Source organism: Cygnus olor, chromosome 6 (genome assembly GCF_009769625.2).
Source record: "Cygnus olor isolate bCygOlo1 chromosome 6, bCygOlo1.pri.v2, whole genome shotgun sequence".
Classification (NCBI taxonomy): Eukaryota; Metazoa; Chordata; class Aves; order Anseriformes; family Anatidae; genus Cygnus; species Cygnus olor.
Window position 1 is genome coordinate 12,419,227 of NC_049174.1, and position 18,954 is coordinate 12,438,180.

Consider the following 18,954-nt stretch of genomic DNA (forward strand, 5'->3'; position numbering starts at 1 on the left):
CTGTGGGCAGGAGGGAGGAGGCTGAACACACGCTGAACACACGGATGCTTCTTGCTGCAGTGCCTCAGGATCTGCTGCTTGCTCTCATGTGCTGGCAAATTGCTTAAGTAGCAGGCAAAGAGAAACACCCTGCAAAGCTTTCCTTAAATGGGTTATTATCAATGAACTTACTCTTTGGTAATAACATTTAAGGGCAAAGGACAAGAAATTACTGTGTGGAAGCATGAAATGACCCAAACCAGTCAAGCACGCTGTGCTCCCTAGCGCAGGGTGAACTTTTACACCCTCCGTGCCAAGCCCTGTGCAGAGGCATGCGGGAAAGCGGGCAGAATTGGCTCACACCACACACGTGCATATGGAAAAGCAATGATAAGCTCGTTTCTCAAACCTGTCTAAATAATGCTTGAAATCTTTGAGTCTTAGCTTACTCGCCCATCATACAAACATTTCAAAATAGAAAGAATCAGAAATGCCCCTTTCCTTGCCAGATGCTGGACGCTGCACATTTCTTGCTGTTCTCCACCCAGCAGTCCTGCCATGGTCAAATGACAGGACTCACCTGCACACCAGGAGAGAAGAAAAGCGTGGGCAGGTACAAAGAGGTGAGTCAGAAGGGAACCAGCCAGGAGAGCCGCTGGCAGAAGCTAATGTGAGCAGCCAAGCACAGGGCCAGATGCTCTGTCACAGGCATGAATATCCTGTACAGAGGCACTGCTCTCTGCCAGCGCTCTCCCCACGCCGTGCAGTTGCAGCCACTTCTGCAAAGGGCATCCACCATCAAGGCAGCCATGTCAGGCAGTTTGGGGTCAGCTGTTCAGGTGAGCCCAAACAGCTGGGCAAAACAGCAAAACCCATTTAACACCTCACTGTCACAGAGCACAGAAGTCAACTCCCTCCTCCTGTTGCTCCCATCCTGCAGCATCACGGCTTAGGTAGGTTCATTTTCTGAGGGCTTCTTGTATGGGCTGGGCCAGGAGAAGGGAGAGATGGGGAGGGGCTGCCCTTCTATAAGGAGCAAGGGGCTGGGGTGGCCCAGCACCCCCTACCCCACTGCAGCCTCCCTGGGAGCCACAGGCTCAGTGGCTGCAGGGACAGTGGTGTCACAGCGCCCATCATTTTTAAATGCTGGCACTGCTGTCCCAGCACTGGCCTTTGCTGAGGACTGGCACCGAAGTTGTTAACTCTCCCTTAGGGGAGAGCAAGATGGGATTTCACATCTTGAGGAGGCCAGGCTTTCAGCAGCCACACCACAGAAGGTGGGGAACACAAATCCCCTTAGACAGAGCCTGAATTGCAGCCACACTGAACAGCTTGAGCTGTAGAGGGGCCAGAGGAATCTCTCACTGCTCCACACCCTGTAAATCCTTTGCTAATTGCTTTATTGCTGTTATTTGTGAAGATAAAGGAAAGGGATTAATTAACTAAGAGAAAAGAGCACACATCTCCCTTGATGGGCTTCATTAATTGATAGCGAGAGAGAAAAATCAATTAACAAATTCCTTTGCCTTCCTGATCAGTCTGGAAACAGAGCCCTGGCACTTTTTTGTTTGGGACTGTGAATGGTAAAAAACAAGCCTGCTCCCCTAGCCAGCTGCGAGGGATTCATTCATCAGTTTGCAGCAAACATCCTTAAACACGGTGGTGCAAAGGCTGTCCTTCACAGATGCTCTGCAATTCTATGACAACGGGCAGCAACGTGACAATGTCAGCGAGGTGATGCTTCTGGGCACCAACTCTCTCATTTGGATGCTTCACACTCAGGAGAGCTACTTGATTGCAGCAAGACAATACAGCCCTAAAAATAATTATAACACAGGCTCTGGTGTCCCCTGACACTTTAAGCTAGTACATGATTTTCTGCAATGTATGAGAAGCAGCAAAAGCAAGCACGTATAGGGAATACTATATATTGCATGGATTAGTATCATTCTTTATGTTTTCTTGAACCTTTATACAAATTCAGAGCTAGACGCAGACACAAGAATCTACCCAAGATTCCTTTCACGTGGTATATTAGTTGAAGGAAATGAATAGTCCCCAGGGATAAGGCCTCAGAGGGAAGGAAGTGTTTGATGAATGAGGTTAGAAAGGTCTCAGTGTAGCTGTGTCATGCCTTGGTAAGGGCTTCTACAGAGAAGAATGATAGTGGTTTCCATTGCCTACACAAACAAGGGAGGATATTCAGCAGCTGTGTTGCAATGTATAAAAAACAAACAAACAACAACAACCATCAAAAATCCAACTCACCCCATTTCTACAGTTTCATCTAAAAGCAATTGGAGCAAGCCAGATGTAATATATTCAATTGTTCAAGCACTATAAATCACTACTCTGTGCTAAAAACACAGATGGGGGGAGAGCTGTAGTTATCAGCTGGGAATTATACAATTTGAATCTGATGTCTTGGACAGCAGTTCTTAAGTTTCACTGTCACTGTCTCCCAGGGATGAAATTAGTGAATAAAGGAGAAAAAGAGAGCACAGGCATTGGAACAGAGAAAAAACTGCAGAAGAGGGACAGAGCAAGCTAATAAATAAAACAAGAGCCTGAAGGGAAGAGCTGCTTTGTCAGAATATAAATATTTCCCTTCCCCTTTTATCTTTAATGTGGTGCGAGGAGCTTATTAAGGGGAAGTGTAGCTCTGTCCCTGGAGTCCATCCAAATAACCATGTAGGGAGCTCAGCCCAATGCAACCAGCATAGCCACTCACACAGCAACTCTCCTCTGCTGGAAACAAATGTAACGTACCAAGCAATAAAAGGGAAAGCGGGAACCCGTAGCGGTCATTACAGCTCTTATCTTGCTGGCCCTGGTGCTGCTTTATGCTTTCCATTACTCGGCGGCAGCACAGGCAGGGGCCCGGGCCGGGGAGCTCTGCTCTCCTTGACTCCAAGCTGCAGCACTGCCTGCGTGAGCTGTGTCCTACCGGTGCTGCTCCTCCGCAGGGAGAAACCGATGGGACGGTTTGTAACGAAGCCAAATGTTATTTTGGGATGAATAAAAAGAGGAAGGGAGGTGAGTAAAGAGGGAAATGCTGACGAGGGAGTCCTTTGGTCTCCCCCATATTACTGCACGGCACGCTCCCCACACAGGACGCGCTGCGCCCCGAGCACGAAGCCTGTCCATGTAACTGCACGGCTCCTCGGTGCTGCTGGACCTCACCTTCCCCCTGTGCTACGCCAAGAGGACAGTGAGCCTCGAGGGAAGGTTATGAATTAACGGCTCCTCTCCTCGGAGACCTGCTTGCCGCTAATGACTTGGTTCCCCTTCCCAGCGCTGGCACCAGCACCTCCGCGCTGGCCCTTCAAGATGTTCGACCATATGGCTGCACAAAGCTGCGCCATCCGTCAAAGCGTCCAAGGCAGGAAGGGGTACAGTTTCAAATTGCTGCCAGCAGATTCCTTCCCACTATTTCCCTTGCCTGAGCTGTCACAGATACAGGTGTCAACCTGGCTCCTTTACTGCCTCACTCTTTTCATCTACCCTTGGGAAAAAAAAAAAAAAAAGAAAAAGAAAAGCTTTGCATTTCCTCTGCTCAGGCCTTAAATTGGAAAAATGAAGGGAATTCATTGTTGGTGCTTGCTGATCCCTCCACTCCTACTGTTGCACCACTGTGGCCCTTTGAGCATGACAAAATGAGCTCCCCAGGCTTGATTATGCAAGTGACTAATTCCTCCTGGAGTCAAGGGGGTGCCTGTGCTCACTGGCTATACAATTTGGGTATAAAAAACAAAGCTTTTGTTTTTGCTTCTGTTTATAAACACTTGGAATTTTTGCATTAAAAATGGACCTGATTTTTCTTTTAACTGTATGCTCACGAATAGGAAAAGAATGTCATGCACTCCTGAAAAATCCTTTTTTCAAGTATTTTCAGAAGAAAATGTTGGGATTATTTACATTTTGGGTCATCCCCACACACATACAATGCTTCCACAGGAGCTCCCACCCCAAGTACTGTTTTTTATCATGTTTGAAAAAGAGATTACCTTAAATACCACCAATAAATTTAATTTTCTTTAAAAAATTTCAACAATTATTTTCAAAAGTGATTTTGATAAAAATATAGTTTAAAGGGCATTCATAATCAGATCAATACTTTTAAAGATGAACAAAAGCAATAATGAAGTTTCATATAACCCTCATACTGGTTCAGGGATTTTGTTTTTAGCTGGCCCTGTTAGGAAACAAGCCCTTTGACCCCAGGGAATCCATCTAGCAAAATACCACTTCTGCTGGTTCCCAGCTGCCCACCTTCAGTTCCAGCTCGTGAGCAGCTTCCCCGGGGTGGCTCGGTGCCCCTGAAGAAGCTCAGAAGCAGCCTGGGACCCCCCCACGCCCCTCTGTCCCTCGTGGTAGGTACCCAGAATCTGAGAGCATCTTAAAGGGAGAACCAGCCCTGCTTTAAAAAACAAACAAACAAAACCCAGCTTTCAGATAGCCAACTTGAAAGCTGGGGACTAGATGTTATGCAGCTGCTCAGGTTTTTTCAGAGAGCCCAAACTCACAGTATCTGCATAACATCCCAACAGCAACTCCTATAGACTTTACTCCTAAGGAGCTGACCCTTGCGGTCAGGGGGAGTGTAGAGTCACACACACCGATGAAATCAGACGGCTGTAGCAACTCTCAGCCCTTCGTGCAGCCCTGCCACTGTCAGCACTGCTGCCCCTCACGCAGGGATGCCTGGGCCAAAAAGTACCACTGCTCCAGGAACCACTGGGGTTGCAGGCCGATGGAGTGAAGCTGAGCCGTGCCAATTGTGAAGCGCTCAAATACAGCGGGCTACCAGCTGGGCCCCTGCCTCCAAGGGCTCTGAGCCTCGCCGGTGTCCTTGTGCTGGAGGCAGGGGTCGCGGGGCACGGGGCAGGATGGGCTGGGGACAGCAACCTCTTCAGCCACCCGGCCTTCCGCAGCCTGCTTCATGACAGCGCCCTTCTCTACCACAGCGAGACTTTGCATGAAGAAATTTCGCTGGGCAAAAAATGTCTTTATTGTTAGGTCTACGAAAGCAGGAAGGATCACACTGCACGTAGATAACAGTAACAATAATAACACCACCACATATCAGAGGCCTGTTGTCTCCCTACCCAGGAGCCACGGGCACTACGCTGACTGTGCCACCCAGAGATGGGGCTCCCCTTCAAATTCCCATTTGAAGCACCAGACCACAGATCCCCAACCTTAACAAAATGCCATCAGCATCCACAGGAGGTCTCCAGGATTTGCACTCCACCACCAGTGCACTGTGTGGGACAACTCTGAAATGCTGCAGGAGGACTCATCTGCTTTGCCCAGAAACTTGTTATTTTCATCTCAGCCCTCCTCTTCCTGTGTTATACAGCCCCACAACAGCCTTTACAAAAAATAAACTGGTAGGAGTTTGGCAAAGACACCAGCACTAATGTCTCTGCTTCTGCAACTGTACTTTCATAGCAATCAGCAGCTGGAATTTCAGTTTTCCCCAGGCAAAATGCTGCGCCTACGGCAGCACAGGCCTGGGGCACAGGGGCAAGCAGGAGAGTGCCACCAACCACGCTCTGAGCACCACTTGGCACACTGCAGATCTTGCCTTGATTCTTGCTCCTCAGGACACCAGCACGTGCGGCCAGACACCGCACGTTTACAAGGCCCCTAGCTCACCTTGGGAAGAAAGCAGTAACCTGCCACTGTTGCACATTTTCTTCAGAACCTGATTTATTTTTTTCTTCTGTGAGTTGTAACTTCCACTCCAGGCAAAACCATCAAACCCATTTGTAAAAAAATCTTGAGCAGCACAGATTTTGAACATTTTGGAGTCCTACAGTATTTACGCTTTCAGAAACATCTTGTGTCCTTATAATTTTAAAACACTCCTGTTTTTTACAATGACTAGTGGATACTCTAGCATATTGTGGTGTGGTTTCCTCCCTCTTGAAAAACAGAATAAACACGAATGAGTTGGTCACTAAAACCATAGCTTTACTGTACACGTGTAGCAGCTGACCAAAACATGCTTTTAGGGCTAGGTATCAGGTCAGTAAGTTAGAGTTGTCAAAAGAAAATCATCTCATGCTAACAACGAGGTACTGTAGGAGTCCCAAAGCAAACTGAGTTCAGTTCCACTTGTGCGAACAAAGCAAATGAGAAATACAGAGTTAAAACCTGAGCTTGGGTGCTGTACGTCTCCCCTGAAGGGGCTGAGAGTTTGCAGTTATCTCTAACTCAAAGGGATGATCTGTGGGAGCAATGAGAGCAGGACCTGCTATTTTTAGAAGTCAGGAGTGAAACAGTCTACCACATCAAGCACTTAAGAATTTGGCAGCAAATTAGGATTTGAGAGCTCTGAGTACCTCCCCAGACTGAGCCTGTGGATTACAAAAGATCGTAACCATGTCCTCAGCCATGTACATTCCCGTAATGTTTTAAACCTTTTTAAAAAAATGCAACAATTGAGAGAAAAATACTAGATACAGATATACACACATGCACCAGGAAGAAGTTGAATCTCCATTGTTCTGAAGTCTAGAGAAAAAAAATAAAAGAAAAGAAATTGTAACTATGGTCCAGGAAAACACAGGGGCTGCAAATGCCTTGCAATATTAGACTAAATTCAGAGCAGAATTTCAGACGTTACTTTGAATTTCCCAGCTTTGGTAGGTGCAAATGAGACACATGATGTTATTTCTTTTCAGCCCATATGAGAAAATGTTACATGCAGCTGAAATCTATTTCAGACAGCAGTGTTTCTTTAGCAGAATGGGATTTCTCTGATGCTTTGCTTTGCTCCATATGCTTCTAATTATTGCTCAATTCAAACAGCTATTTCTGCATTGACTTGCAGGAATCTCAGAAGGCACCTTCTACGTAGGCAAGAAGCATAGCCCATAAATAATTTCAAAAAGTATTAAAGAGGGGAAGCTTCATAGCTTTTCATTCCCATCTGACTATGTGGTATTTAAATAAACCTCTGTGGCTTTCCAGTAACATAGTAGGAACTCCCAGGTGGCAGGGCTGGGGGAAGAGAGGGAGGAGAGCACTAAACATACTAATGAACATGTAATTAAGAAAATGGGCCCTCATTCCCTTCAGAGACTCCATGAGGAGGGAGCTTATTTAAAGTGCTGCTTTCTAGTTCCCCTCCTTCCAGGGAAGGAGATCAGTGCGGTATCTCCAGCGCCATTCAGTACTATTGTTCCCAGCAAAAAAGCAGCTTCAGTCAATGCAGGCTGACACCGAGAGAGGAATTACAGTTTGGAAATGCCTGATTAAAAGAAAAGGCAAAGAAAAGCGCGAGATGCTGGTCCTCACAGCCCCAGTTTCTCAGGGGAGCTGTCTGTTACACTCTGTCCCTTTTCCTTAACAGCGCTGCTTCGCTGAAACGCACTTGGGATCACTGCTGCCCAGGGCTCGCAGGGCAAGGGAAATGTTCTGCACAGAGCAGCACTCTGCGCTGGGGCCCATCTCCAAGGCTTGGGGGGCTGCAGTGGGCAGAAGCCCAGGCAGCAGAGCCTCACCTTCCCTCACAGCAGGGAGCCACCTCGGCAAGAGGGTCCCCAGGGCACAACTGAAACCAAAGGAGGAAACAATTCTGCTTAACAGTTTATCTGTACTTGCGAAGCGAGAGGGTTAATTTGTGCAAGTCCACGAGGAAGAGAGAAAATAAAAGTAATTAAAATGTTTGTTTCTTTTTCCAAGCTCATTTTGGAAGTGAAGTCAGTTAAGGAAATTTCACCCTAAACATAGGATGGTAGCAGTGATTTGTAATTTAAGCATTCATGGGAGGAGGAGAGAGGATTTTGTAAACAGAGGCTTAGGAATTCCTTAGCCTCTTTAGACATCTGGCAAATTCTGTATTGAATAACATCTCTTCTTCCCTTGTTTTCTAAGCTTTGGAAACAACGAGGTGTTTCTGGAGGCTGCACTCATCTTTAGCGGGCCTTAATCTAGCAAAGATAAACCATTTGTTTGAACATCAGGCAGTGGCTTCCTGCCAACATGATTGTTAGATGGCAGAATCACATCCCACGAGAAATAGCAGAGCTCCCATTATTCAAGGTATTTAAAACTAGACTAGTTAAACCACTAGCATTTATTAAAGCAGGGACTGAGCGATGTAATGGCTCTTTCCCATTTCTTATTTTGGGCTAAATCCGATTCTCCTTCCTACATAAACAGAATTCGAGGCCTTGGCTCTGTTTCCATTGGAACAAGTGAAACATTTCCCGTTAACGCAAACAGGACAAGTGCAAGCCCTCAGCCTCTGCATTAAAGAGTTTAAAATACGATCTCAAATAAATGGGACTATAAAAAGACAAAACAAGGCTGGGCATAAATGACAACAATGTAGCACAATACATTGCACTGCTGCATTCCTCACAATCAAAGGGTATCAACAGGAAAGTGATCAGAGCAGCCAGCCGCTAAACCCGCACCAACCTGGAGCAGCTGGAAGCGAAATATAATTCAAGTGGTCACAAATACTGTGGCACCATGTGCAATGAGATGGGAAATTTATGTATAAACTTGAGGAACATGGCTGTTTTTCATTAAATTGTGCGTTACGTACCTCAGTCAGCTAGAGGCGGGTTCAGAAAAGCTCCTGGATAAGAGATTTCAGTCACCTTAATGGCAGCTACACAAATGGCAGAGCTATGCGGAATCAGCTGGCTGAAGCAAGAACTGGGCTTCTATTTTTTCTGCAGACAGCTGGGCTTTGTAACTGTGCTGTTCTTTCAAGAAGGACACAGAAATCAGGTGTTAGCACTTGTCTCTGGCCTCAGAAACCGAAGGGGGATTTATAGAGAGGGGAATTACACAAAAGGAACAAAATTGCTGCATTTTGGAGGAAAAGGGATGACTGACAGAGCACCCAGGCTAGTTCAAGGAAATTGGCTCGCAGCCAAGAAAAAATTAGAAAAAGCAGATCTCTGATGTGGAAGAGAGGTCTGGAGGAATACAGCTCTGGGAAGGGGAGCTTGGACCACAAAGACACTTGCCAAACTCTGAAAAACATTCCATGGTGGCAAGAGTAAGCAGGGAAGGGCGCGTTTATGTTTTGTTTGGCTCTGTAATACTTCTAGGGCTATAAAATAAGCAGTGACTCTGCTCGAGACCTCTGCAGACCCGTGGGTCCTTTTCACAGAAGTGGGGAGAAGCTCAGGGGAGCTGGAGCACCCACGAGGCTGGGACTCCTGTGGCCTCTGCGGGAAGGCCCAGGGAGCCTGGGGCAGTTGCGTCCCAAGCACCTCCGCGTGTGGAGCTCCCTCAGCACGTTCATATCCCAGTACACAAAATCAGCCAAAATCAGCTACAGCAGTCTCAGAAGTGTCCAAGCACTGTACCATAACAGAAGTACCTTTTAAGAGTGAAAGAACCAAAAAGAAAGTTTGCCCGTGCCTATGTTACCTCCAGATTCTCAGAGCAGCATCTTCTCCTCTGATGGACAGGGAACAACAGACACAAATGTCATTTTTTTCCCTCCTGCCACTGGAAGCTTCCCTTCTTCATCCTGTGATATCACTGCACCCAGAGTGATGCCAGGCCCTGGCTGCTAATACTGCTGCCAGCAGACAATTTGTCTTGTTAAAAAAGCACCTTGCTTAGGAATGTAAAAGAGAGAGGAGTTGTCTGCGTTTTGTACCAAAGGCCTTTGCAACCCCAAAATACTGAGAAAACAGATTAAATCCACTTTAAAGGAACAGGGGAATTCAAAGAGTCACGCAAGGGTTAAAGTGTAACTGATGTCCTCACTGAGCTGCTGAGTGGGCATGAGCTGACCAACTTCAGGTTTTGTTTTCTTATTCATTGATCTCAGAGATGAAAGCAATCACCAGCCCGACAGTCCATCTTTGTGAATGTTTCCTAATGTTTTCTCCAAGTTGATCATAAATGTGGAAGGCAGTGGAGCTTCCACTGTATCCTTTGGGATACTACTTCATAAGCTAATAATTATCTTACAAATCCATGATGCAACCAGCTTTTACCTCTTTCACTGTGGGAAACCACATCCCCTCCAGCAGTATCCCCTTCCTTTTGTCACCTGTGCCCTCCCCATATGCTCTTTTCAATCAGTTTCTTATGTCTTCAATCTAATTTCAAATTAAGGCTCCATGGTGGGGGGCAGGGACTTCCCTTCCCTGCTCTGCCTGTGAACTACCAGACTCTCCTGTCTCATTACAGAAACACCAGACTTCTTTGGTGAGCTCAAACGATACACAATTTAGAGTAATCTACTGGACTGATAAAAATGCAAGCAAATATAATACTGTGAACTTATTTTATTTCTAATTATGCAAATCGTTATGTAGAATTTGCATGCATCACTTCCCCCCCAGGCTCCTGGCATCTCCCCACTGAGCTTTAGGGAGTGCAAATTTTGATGTCCTTAGCTCAACAGCCTGCCTGATCATGTAAGAATATATGTGAGTGTGCTTCAGAAGGCTGAGATGGAAATTGTCATGGAAGTTATTTAGTCATGTAACCTCAGCGAGTCTCACAGTTCAGCTGGCTCCATCCGGGCGGGGTGGCAGGAGGGCTGGCGAGAGCCCTCCAGCAGCAGCAAGTTCCTGCAGAGCGGGCAGAAGGAGAAGGTGGAAGCGCTGCCCTTTGTTCTTCTGAGGGCAATGAGGACTGGAAACCTTGCAGCAGATAATCTGAAAATGTTCACCCTCAGGCACCCAAAATAACTACTGGCTGGCGGGGTGGGGAGGGGGTGTTTTGTTTTGATTTCCCTCCCCCCATGGGAAGAGTTTTCTATCAGATGGGATAGGAAACAAGGAAAATGATACTGGCAACGTTTAAGGAGGCTTTAAAACAGCAGGAAAAGACATCATGTCAGGATTTCTGCTCCTCACTCACACTTAGCTTGGAAGTCAAACTGGATCTATTTTTAAATGTGTAAAAAGACATATAATTGTTTGTTCCTAACAATTTCTCGCTATGTAGAGCAGTGTAGTCAGACGGCTCCAGAGTTGGTACCAAAGTCTGAGTCTCTGTAGTTATTCTGGTATTGTGGACTTACCAGGATTTTGGTCTTCAAGGTTTATTGGTGGCAAACAAGAGGCAACGTGAGATATTCAGGACACCAGCAGCTGGGAGATTTCTTGAGAAAACCTTTTGAACTCCTGTGTGGTTGCAATAGACAATTTCTCAGAGTCTGTGAAGTCCTATGCGGCACAGTTGTTCTGGGTGGCTGATAACCTCCTAACGGTGGCTGCCTGTGCCTATGTGCTGATGAGAGTCCCTGCTGCTGTGAGGAAGTTTAAGTAACTTTGCAGGCTAAAACTTGTGAATTTAGATGGAGGCAAAAACAGGAGATGAGCACAAATTTGCTGCCATTTGAAACAAGACTGATGTTACTTACGGAGGCCCTGGATGATCTGGGGTAACCTACATTTCAGAATCCTGGATTTTGCCTTTTTTTTTTTTTTTCCTTGTTTGCTGAAAGCTGTCAGGATGCCTTAGACTGACTTGGCAGTCTGAGATTTTCCCAGGCCACAATCTGCCATTCTGAGACTGCCGCTCCCTCTCTCAGTGACTGTATCCCATCTCCCAATGGTCTAAATATGAAAAAAACTGGAATTTGCCCAAGTGAATTTCTTCCTCCATCTTAGTAAATTCTGTTGTACATTCCTGCCATCTGAAATGTCCTAGCAGTGTCATTCCACATAGTAAGTTTACTCTCTTCTTATCTCACTAAGAAATAACTGAAGATACAGCTTTCCTTCCTTCTTTTCTGCTTACTTTTTTTTTCCTTCTGCTTCACTGATTCTACGTTACGTTCAACATAAATGTGATGGAGTCATACTGCTTTTACTGCACACACCAGAGCTCCCAGTCATCTTTTCATTCATACTACAGTTCACAGCAATCACTCTAATGAATGGGACTGGCAGAAAACAGGGGGAACCACTGATGCCATCTGCCCTGTCTTGTAAATAAATACCCAGTAAATTTCTTGCCACTTAGTCTGACATTCCTTACTGTGAATAGTTTCTGTCACTGTCTCCATATTGCTGATAGTTTCTTGCAATACCATTTTATTAGCTCAGAGTGTCTCACTACATACAGAAATCACAATGGTCCATGCACAGGGCAGAAAGTTTGCAGCTCCTTTCCTTTCTCTGCATTCTCATTGCCTGCCAGTGAAACATCTCCTTTCCTCTAACATTTTTCATAGTGAATGTCACAAAATGCTTTGCAGATGAAGTCAGTCGTATAAGCCAAAGTAAAAAATAGAAGCTCTAAGGTGATTATTAAAGATAGATGACTCAACAGCTCATGGAGTGTTACAGAAAGATGGGGTGAGGAAATAATTAAAAAAAATCAGAAAGAATAATCTTTTTGAAGGTTACTAACAGCCAGAGGAGAAAAAAATAAAAAAAAAATAACAGTAAATAAGTCCATGGAAGATTTTACCATGGGAGGTTATTTAGGCAAGCATATCAGAAAAACCTGCTTAGTCACTAGGTGTATAAAAGCAAGTAATTCAGATAACGAGCCTGATCAAACTGAAAAACTGAAGTTCTTAGGCGCCCTCCAACAGCTATAATTGAGAATGAAGAAAAGACTTCCTTTCTAGAAGCAACTGTTGCAAGCACAAGTAGCTAGTCCTGCCATGTACATATTTTGGAGAGCAGAACATTATTTTTAAATCCATGTCCACTTTTATAGAATAAATTTATTTTAGTAAGCTCATTTATAATTGTCAACTTCTCTTAACAAATATAACAAAAGCTGAAGTTCCATGGTCTTACTGGTATGAGGACACATTGTTCATGAGCAGGAGAGGATATGGGAAACATTTGTCCAACAATTGCTGTTGGAGCTCCCTGAGCCAAACTCTGCTCTCTTGAACTGCCTTACAGGCACCGGTACAGACCGGTGTATTTGCTTAGGCACAATATGAGCACAATCCTGAATACAAGAGTGGAATAAAAGTAGCCATTTGAATAGTACAGTTCCACTCTCCTTACACGGAGGGATGGGGTGGATTGGATAAGACCGTCGCAGCCTGTCTTTGACCACAGGCTCTCGCAGGCCAGCATCAAGGGGAAAGCAGCCACCATTGTACGGCTTTTGTTGAGCACACCCCCCCTCTGTGCTGCCCAGGACTCTCTCCTTGCCTGCGCCTTCCAGAAGCATTATGTTTCCAGCAATCCGTGGCTTGGTGGTGCACTTCAAAACACAGCTATGCTGCAAAAACGCACACTTCTGTCCCCAGCAAATGCATGCTGGTCTAGCTCTAGATCTGGTCAACATCACCCGGCAGGCCGGTAACATCCCTCCCCTGACCTATGCGTTTTCTCTTGCAGACAGGCAGGGTGCTTCCACAGAGGAAATGATGCTTTTTTACAGCCTTTTGGAGTCTCTTTAAGGGCTTGCAGCAATATGGCTGGGGATATAAAATTTCTCCTCTTAGCTTCAGTAACACTGGACGTTTCACAAAAATCAGCTTTCCCCTAGCTAAAGCTTAGATCTGCATAAATAAAGCATTTATTCTGCCAGCAAAAACTAACGGTCACGCTGTGATAACACATCAACCCCCCCACGATGGGGGAGGCGATGGCGTGCAAACACGAACATCCCAACAACGCAATCAGCTCATTCTGCAACCGTACCCGGGCGGTGCATTTTTTTTTTTTTAATAACTCTGGGCATAGGCAGCTGTTTGCATTTTCAAAGCCTGCTCAGAAAGCAGCCAGTTAATTTTAGTTTGCTCGGGCCACCCTGAGCGAGCCCCCCCGCCCGGCTGTGCCCTGCAGCGGAGAGGAGAGAGGAGAGAGGAGGGGCGGGGGGCCCCGGGGCGGCTCCCCCCATCCCAACCCATCCCGTCCCATCCCGTCCGATCCCATCCCATCCCATCCCATCCCATCCCATCCCATCCCATCCTGCCCGGCCGCCCCCGGCCCGCCCTGCCCTGGCGGCGATGGGAAAAAGTTGGGCGCAACTTCTCCGCCGCGCCTCGGGCCCCGCCCCCGGCGCGCCGCGGGATTGGCGGGCGGGCGCGGGGACCGGCGGGCGGGCGCCGGGGATTGGCGGGCGGGCCCCGCGAGGCGCCGCCCCCGGCGCGGTTTGTGAATGGGGCCGGCGGTGGGGGCGTGGCCCGGCGGCGCGCCCGCGCGTATATGGGGCTTTTTGTGCCCGCCGCGGCCGCGGGCCGGGAGCTGCGGGGCGGGCGGTAGCGGCGGGGCGCGGGCGGAGCGGAGCGGAGCGGAGCGGAGCGGCGAGGCGAGGCGAGGCGAGGCGAGGCGCGCACAGACTGCCCCGGCCGAGCGGCTCGCGGCGGCGCCCGTCGGGAGCGGCGCCGAGGGGAGGATCGCATCGCATCGCGCAGTAATTGGATTTTCAAAGTTCTTTAAGCCCCCGAGTGCAAGACACGGCTCAGCCGGGCGCGGTGCTAATCCGGTTAGCCGCAACCCAAATCCCCGCCGTCGGGGCTCGGCAGCCGGGCGGGGAGCAGCCAGCGCCGCGCCGCCGCCGCCGCGTAACCCTGCGCGGAGCCGGCGAGAGACGTCGCCGCCGTTTGTGCCCGCGCGGAGCCTACTCCGGCGAGAGCGGCTCGGGAAACTTTCGCCGGGGAAGCGCCGCCGCCGCGCCGCCGGAGCCGAGGCAGCAGCCGCCGAGCCGCGCTCCGCCGCCGCCCTCCGGGCGCTGCCGATGCCCCTGGGGCGCCGCGCCGCCCGGCTCTGAAGGCCTCCCCGGGCCCCCGGCGATGCGGGCCGGAGGAGGAGCAGCTGCCGCCGGCGGCTGCCCCGTCCTGGGCCCGGCCGCCCTGCTGCTGGCCGCCCTGCTGGGGGCCCCCCCGGCGGGCGCGGCGGCCCACCAGTACCACGGCGAGAAGGGCATCTCCGTGCCGGACCACGGCTTCTGCCAGCCCATCTCCATCCCGCTCTGCACGGATATCGCCTACAACCAGACCATCCTGCCCAACCTGCTGGGCCACACCAACCAGGAGGACGCGGGGCTGGAGGTGCACCAGTTCTACCCGCTGGTCAAGGTGCAGTGCTCGGCCGAGCTCAAGTTCTTCCTCTGCTCCATGTACGCGCCCGTGTGCACCGTGCTGGAGCAGGCCATCCCGCCCTGCCGCTCCCTCTGCGAGCGGGCCCGCCAGGGCTGCGAGGCCCTCATGAACAAGTTCGGCTTCCAGTGGCCGGAGCGGCTCCGCTGTGAGAACTTTCCCGTCCACGGCGCGGGTGAGATCTGCGTGGGGCAGAACACATCGGACGCCCCACCGGGGCCTGGAGGGGCTGCGGGCCGGGGGGCCACCGCCCACCCCACGGCTGGCTACCTCCCCGACTTCCTCACCCCGCCGCAGCCTGCCTCCGGCTTCTCCTTCTCCTGCCCCCGGCAGCTCAAGGTGCCCCCTTACTTGGGTTACCGGTTCCTGGGGGAACGGGACTGCGGAGCCCCCTGTGAGCCGTCACGGCCCAATGGGCTCATGTACTTCAAGGAGGCAGAGGTGCGATTCGCCCGGCTGTGGGTGGGTGTCTGGTCCGTGCTCTGCTGCGCCTCCACCCTCTTCACTGTGCTCACCTACCTGGTGGACATGCGCCGCTTCAGCTACCCCGAGCGGCCCATCATCTTCCTTTCGGGCTGCTACTTCATGGTGGCGGTGGCCTACGCAGCAGGATTCTTGCTGGAGGAGCGGGTGGTGTGCCTGGAGCGCTTCTCCGAGGACGGCTACCGCACCGTGGCCCAAGGCACCAAGAAAGAAGGCTGCACTATTCTCTTCATGATCCTCTACTTCTTCGGCATGGCTAGCTCCATCTGGTGGGTCATCCTGTCCCTCACCTGGTTCCTGGCTGCTGGCATGAAGTGGGGCCATGAGGCCATCGAGGCCAACTCCCAGTACTTCCACCTGGCTGCCTGGGCTGTGCCCGCTGTCAAAACCATCACCATATTGGCCATGGGGCAGGTGGACGGGGATGTGCTCAGTGGGGTGTGTTATGTAGGTATCTACAGTGTGGACTCGCTGCGAGGCTTCGTGCTGGCACCCTTGTTTGTGTACCTGTTCATTGGCACTTCCTTCTTGCTTGCTGGCTTCGTGTCCCTGTTTCGCATCCGCACCATCATGAAGCACGATGGCACCAAGACGGAGAAACTGGAGAAGCTTATGGTGCGCATCGGGGTCTTCAGCGTCCTCTACACAGTACCTGCCACCATTGTCCTGGCATGTTATTTCTATGAGCAGGCGTTCCGTGGCACATGGGAGAAGACGTGGCTCCTCCAGACCTGCAAAACCTATGCTGTGCCATGCCCCAGCCACTTTGCCCCCATGAGCCCAGACTTCACAGTCTTCATGATCAAGTACCTCATGACCATGATTGTTGGTATCACAACTGGCTTTTGGATCTGGTCTGGCAAAACCCTTCAGTCCTGGCGACGCTTCTACCATAGACTGAGCACCGGCAGCAAAGGCGAGACAGCAGTATGAGACCCTCCCACCCTCCCTGGCGCGCACACATGCACACGCACACACGGAGGAGAGGGATACTCAGCAGAAGGGAGGCAACAGCTCAGCTCCCTGAACACAGAGGAAGGGAGGCTTTTCAAAACTTTCCTTCTCCCAGAGGGTTTAAAAAAAATCTTTGCATAAGGGACCAGATATACCGTGTCCAATGGTGCTCGTGCCCAACTAAGTGGAAGAGCACAGAAAGAGAGGCTGCTGCTGGGGTGGGAGAGTCCTTCACCTGCCAGAAGTCCCCTTTACCTCTCTCTCCCCCAAGGTCCTGTGCAGGAAAGCAAAACCAGCCCAACTAAAACCATCCTGCCTCACTCCGGATGAGCAGGAGGGGAAGCCTGATGTGTCGAGCTGCCCCTGTCGAGAAGTAGCCAAACTCTGAATTGCTTGGGGTCAAACTGCGGCCCGCAGGGCAGCTCCCAAGCCTTAGGTTACTGTCTCCACGTTTGAAGGAGTAACAATCACGTGAGTACTCTATAACCGGCTACAGCCCAGATCATGTGCTGGTGAGATGCCTCTGTTCTGTCAACTTACAAGTTCCTCTTTTTTTTTTTTTTTTAACCTCAGTGATACCTGTTTTAATAATTTTAAAGTGAGAATTCGGCCCTCAGTCTGTTGTTCTTGCTGCTGTGGGGAAGGAGGGGGTTGCTATTCCACACCCTGAAAAGAAATGACTTGTTGCTTTTCAGCAGAAGGCTTTTCCCCCCTTGCCTTTGTTCTAGGAGACAAAGGGGGAAACAAAAGTGTTTTCTGTGTAGAAAGGCATAAGCATGGGATCGGTTTTTATGGGCAAACTAACAAAAAGAAGTCGTTGAGGTTCACCCTTGGATGTGAGGAGCTCACAGAAATAAACATTCCTTTTATGAAAAAGGAGGAGGCAGGATGTTCTCGTACTGTTCAGTATGGGTTGCAAGCTGAAGGAAATGCAAGACTTAGAGGGAAAGGAGCGTAACTGAGAGCACCTGCCAAAACAAGATCCATTAAAATATGTAACACAAAGATACTACTTTTTTTTTCCTTTCCTTCCCATAAACCTGCTTTCTCTCCTGCTTTGTAGTGAGATTGCTGCAGGTAAAGTCAACATACAGCTGGCTTCTGGGGACAGGAAGAATACTTTTGGCTCATGATGGACCAATTTGCTTGCTCCTCAGATTCCCTGAACTGCATTACAATGACTCATGGTGCAGGAGGGGCTGGGGGGGGACTGGGATTTGGTTTTAAAAGAAAGGAGTTTTTGCAAGGGAGAAGCCTTTTCATTTTAGCTAAAATACAGCTGTTTAAGTTTCCAGTGGTCACGTCTTGGAAGGAAGGACACTGAGAAATTAATCATTAAATCCATCGGTTTTGTTTTGAAATGTGACAGATTTTTCTATTAAATTTTTATGTTGACTTTTTTTTTTATTACATACTACTCTACCTTTATATTCACTGAAGGGTTGTTTTTATAAATATATATATGTGTGTGTGTGTATTCTTGCCTAAGGACAAAATAGGAAACTCTGGATTTTCAGCAAGTCTCCACCGTATGGCTGCTCTTTTTTTTTTTTTTTTTTTTTTTTTGTGGGGGCGGGGTGGGGAGGGGGGAATTGTCTGGAACTAAAAAAGAGGGGAAAAAAAATGTTCTGTTCAGGGTGAGGGTGCAGACTGCTGGCTGAAGGCATACCAGTAGTCTGGGTGTGAGCAATGGGCCCAACAGCCAAATCCTTCAGTATATCAGATCTCAGACTTGCAGGGCTTGAGATTTTGTCTTTTATAATGTGCATGTGGAGAAAAAAGAAAAAAAAAAAAACACCTGTAAGACAAGTGCAGTATGTATATTTTGTAAATCTCATTTTTTTTTTGTAAGAAAATATGTATTTATGTTTTTACTTGATTTTTTTTGAAGGTCTGTATGAGGCCCTGCTTCATCCCATGTACAGATCACTAAATAAATGATTTTTAATACAAGGGCTCTGAAATTCTTTTAGTCTTGGAACATGTAACATGTTACAGAAAGGGGACAGATCTGGGAGTGTCCTAGCCCTGTCCTGGATTGCGTTCGTGTCCATCCCCCCCAGCTTTGTTGTGAGAGATGGAAGAGATGTTTGGGTAAATGCACAAGTGATCAGAAACTCAGCATGACTTGAAACTAGTCTTTCAGAAGTCCTGGCCCCTAACAACAGAAGACAGCATTTTGAGGCTCTTCCAAATGTTTGCCCTTGCTTGAGGCTTTCTTCCAGGCTCTGCCTCTTGGTGAAGGCAAGCTGATAAGCCAGTTTCCTTATCTATTAAATAGGGATAATGCTCTCTTCCCCTTCCAAATGAACTTGGAAATTAAGGAAAGGGAGGGTGCTACAGGTGCTATAAAATAAATCATAGCTTTTTTCCTCATCTGTGAAATGTTGATAATTTCCAACATTTTATTCGCAATGATTTCATCCTATTTATTGGGTTCATTACCTTTCCTTTGCCTTAAACCATGACTACATCTAAAGTTTAGTTGCAAAACAGACCTAAGATGCCACAGCGGCCTG

At 48.6% G+C, this 18,954-nt stretch overlaps 1 protein-coding gene and 1 long non-coding RNA gene across 3 annotated transcripts in view; one reads left to right on the forward strand and one right to left on the reverse strand.

Annotated features, from left to right (window-relative positions):
• The window catches only part of LOC121072156, a 145,762-nt gene that overhangs the window by 53,983 nt on the left and 72,825 nt on the right, over window positions 1-18,954 (reverse strand). The window lies entirely within an intron of this gene.
• FZD7 (frizzled class receptor 7) lies at window positions 14,178-18,385 on the forward strand. The gene is made up of 2 exons (XM_040561450.1): window positions 14,178-16,906; window positions 17,499-18,385. Exon 1 carries the CDS (start codon window positions 14,693-14,695, stop codon window positions 16,412-16,414), a length of 1,722 nt encoding a protein of 573 aa, XP_040417384.1. The 5' UTR covers window positions 14,178-14,692; the 3' UTR covers window positions 16,415-16,906; window positions 17,499-18,385.